This window comes from Calidris pugnax, unplaced genomic scaffold (genome assembly GCF_001431845.1).
Source record: "Calidris pugnax isolate Ruff unplaced genomic scaffold, ASM143184v1 scaffold63, whole genome shotgun sequence".
In the NCBI taxonomy this organism is placed as follows: Eukaryota; Metazoa; Chordata; class Aves; order Charadriiformes; family Scolopacidae; genus Calidris; species Calidris pugnax.
The window spans coordinates 2,640,656-2,641,332 of record NW_015090852.1 but is presented as its reverse complement, the minus strand read 5'-3'; the positions used below and the strand labels follow the sequence as shown (position 1 = coordinate 2,641,332).

Below are 677 nucleotides of genomic sequence, written 5' to 3'. Positions count from 1 at the left end.
TTCTTTTTATTATTATTCCTGGCCTCGGGTCGTTACCGAGCGTTCCTAAGCGCTTGGAGGAGCAAGGCCCGGGTGGGGTGGGAGAAGGAGGGTGGGGGGGATGTAATAACGGTGGTCCTGCTGGGGACCCCCCTTTGTGTGATGCCGACCCCCTTTGTGTGGTGTTGCTGGGGACCCCCCCTTTGTGTGGTGCCGCTGGGGACCCCCTTTTGTGTGATGCGACCCTCGCCGGAGCCTGGGGGACTCGGGGGTCAGAGGGGACTCGGGGCCGGTGCATGGCGGGTTGGGGATCCCATCTCCTTTGTCCCCGGGCGGGTGGTGCGGGTGAGTTGCGGGGGCCCATGTGGCCGCCGTACCGTGCCGTGCCGTGCCGTACCGCGCCGCCCGCCGGCGGGCTGGTCCGGAGCATGTGCAGCTGCGGCAGGCACCTGGCAGGGAGCCGCAGCGCCGGGGATGTGAACCAGGCGGGGAGGAAGGCCCTTGACTCATCAGATAAATCCAGCCCCGCACCGGAGAGAGAAGGCGGTCGGCGGAGGAGGAGGAGGAAGAGGAGGAGGAGGAGGCGAGGCGAGGCGGCGGCGCTGCTGCTTCTTAGCAGGGGAGGAGGAGGAGGAGGAGGATGGCGGGGGAGCAGAGGCTGGAGGAGCACGGGCAGCCCAGCGGCGGCGAGCCCTTCC

The 677-nt window shown here is 68.4% G+C and overlaps 1 protein-coding gene across 1 annotated transcript in view; it reads left to right on the top strand.

Annotated features, from left to right (window-relative positions):
- The first annotated feature begins 341 nt into the window (after positions 1-341).
- UCK2 (uridine-cytidine kinase 2) overlaps positions 342-677 on the top strand; it is a 23,242-nt gene continuing 22,906 nt past the window's right edge. The window contains exon 1 of the mRNA XM_014943335.1: positions 342-562. Within this exon, the coding sequence (XP_014798821.1) occupies positions 342-562 (221 nt within the window). The remainder of the gene's footprint in view (positions 563-677) is intronic.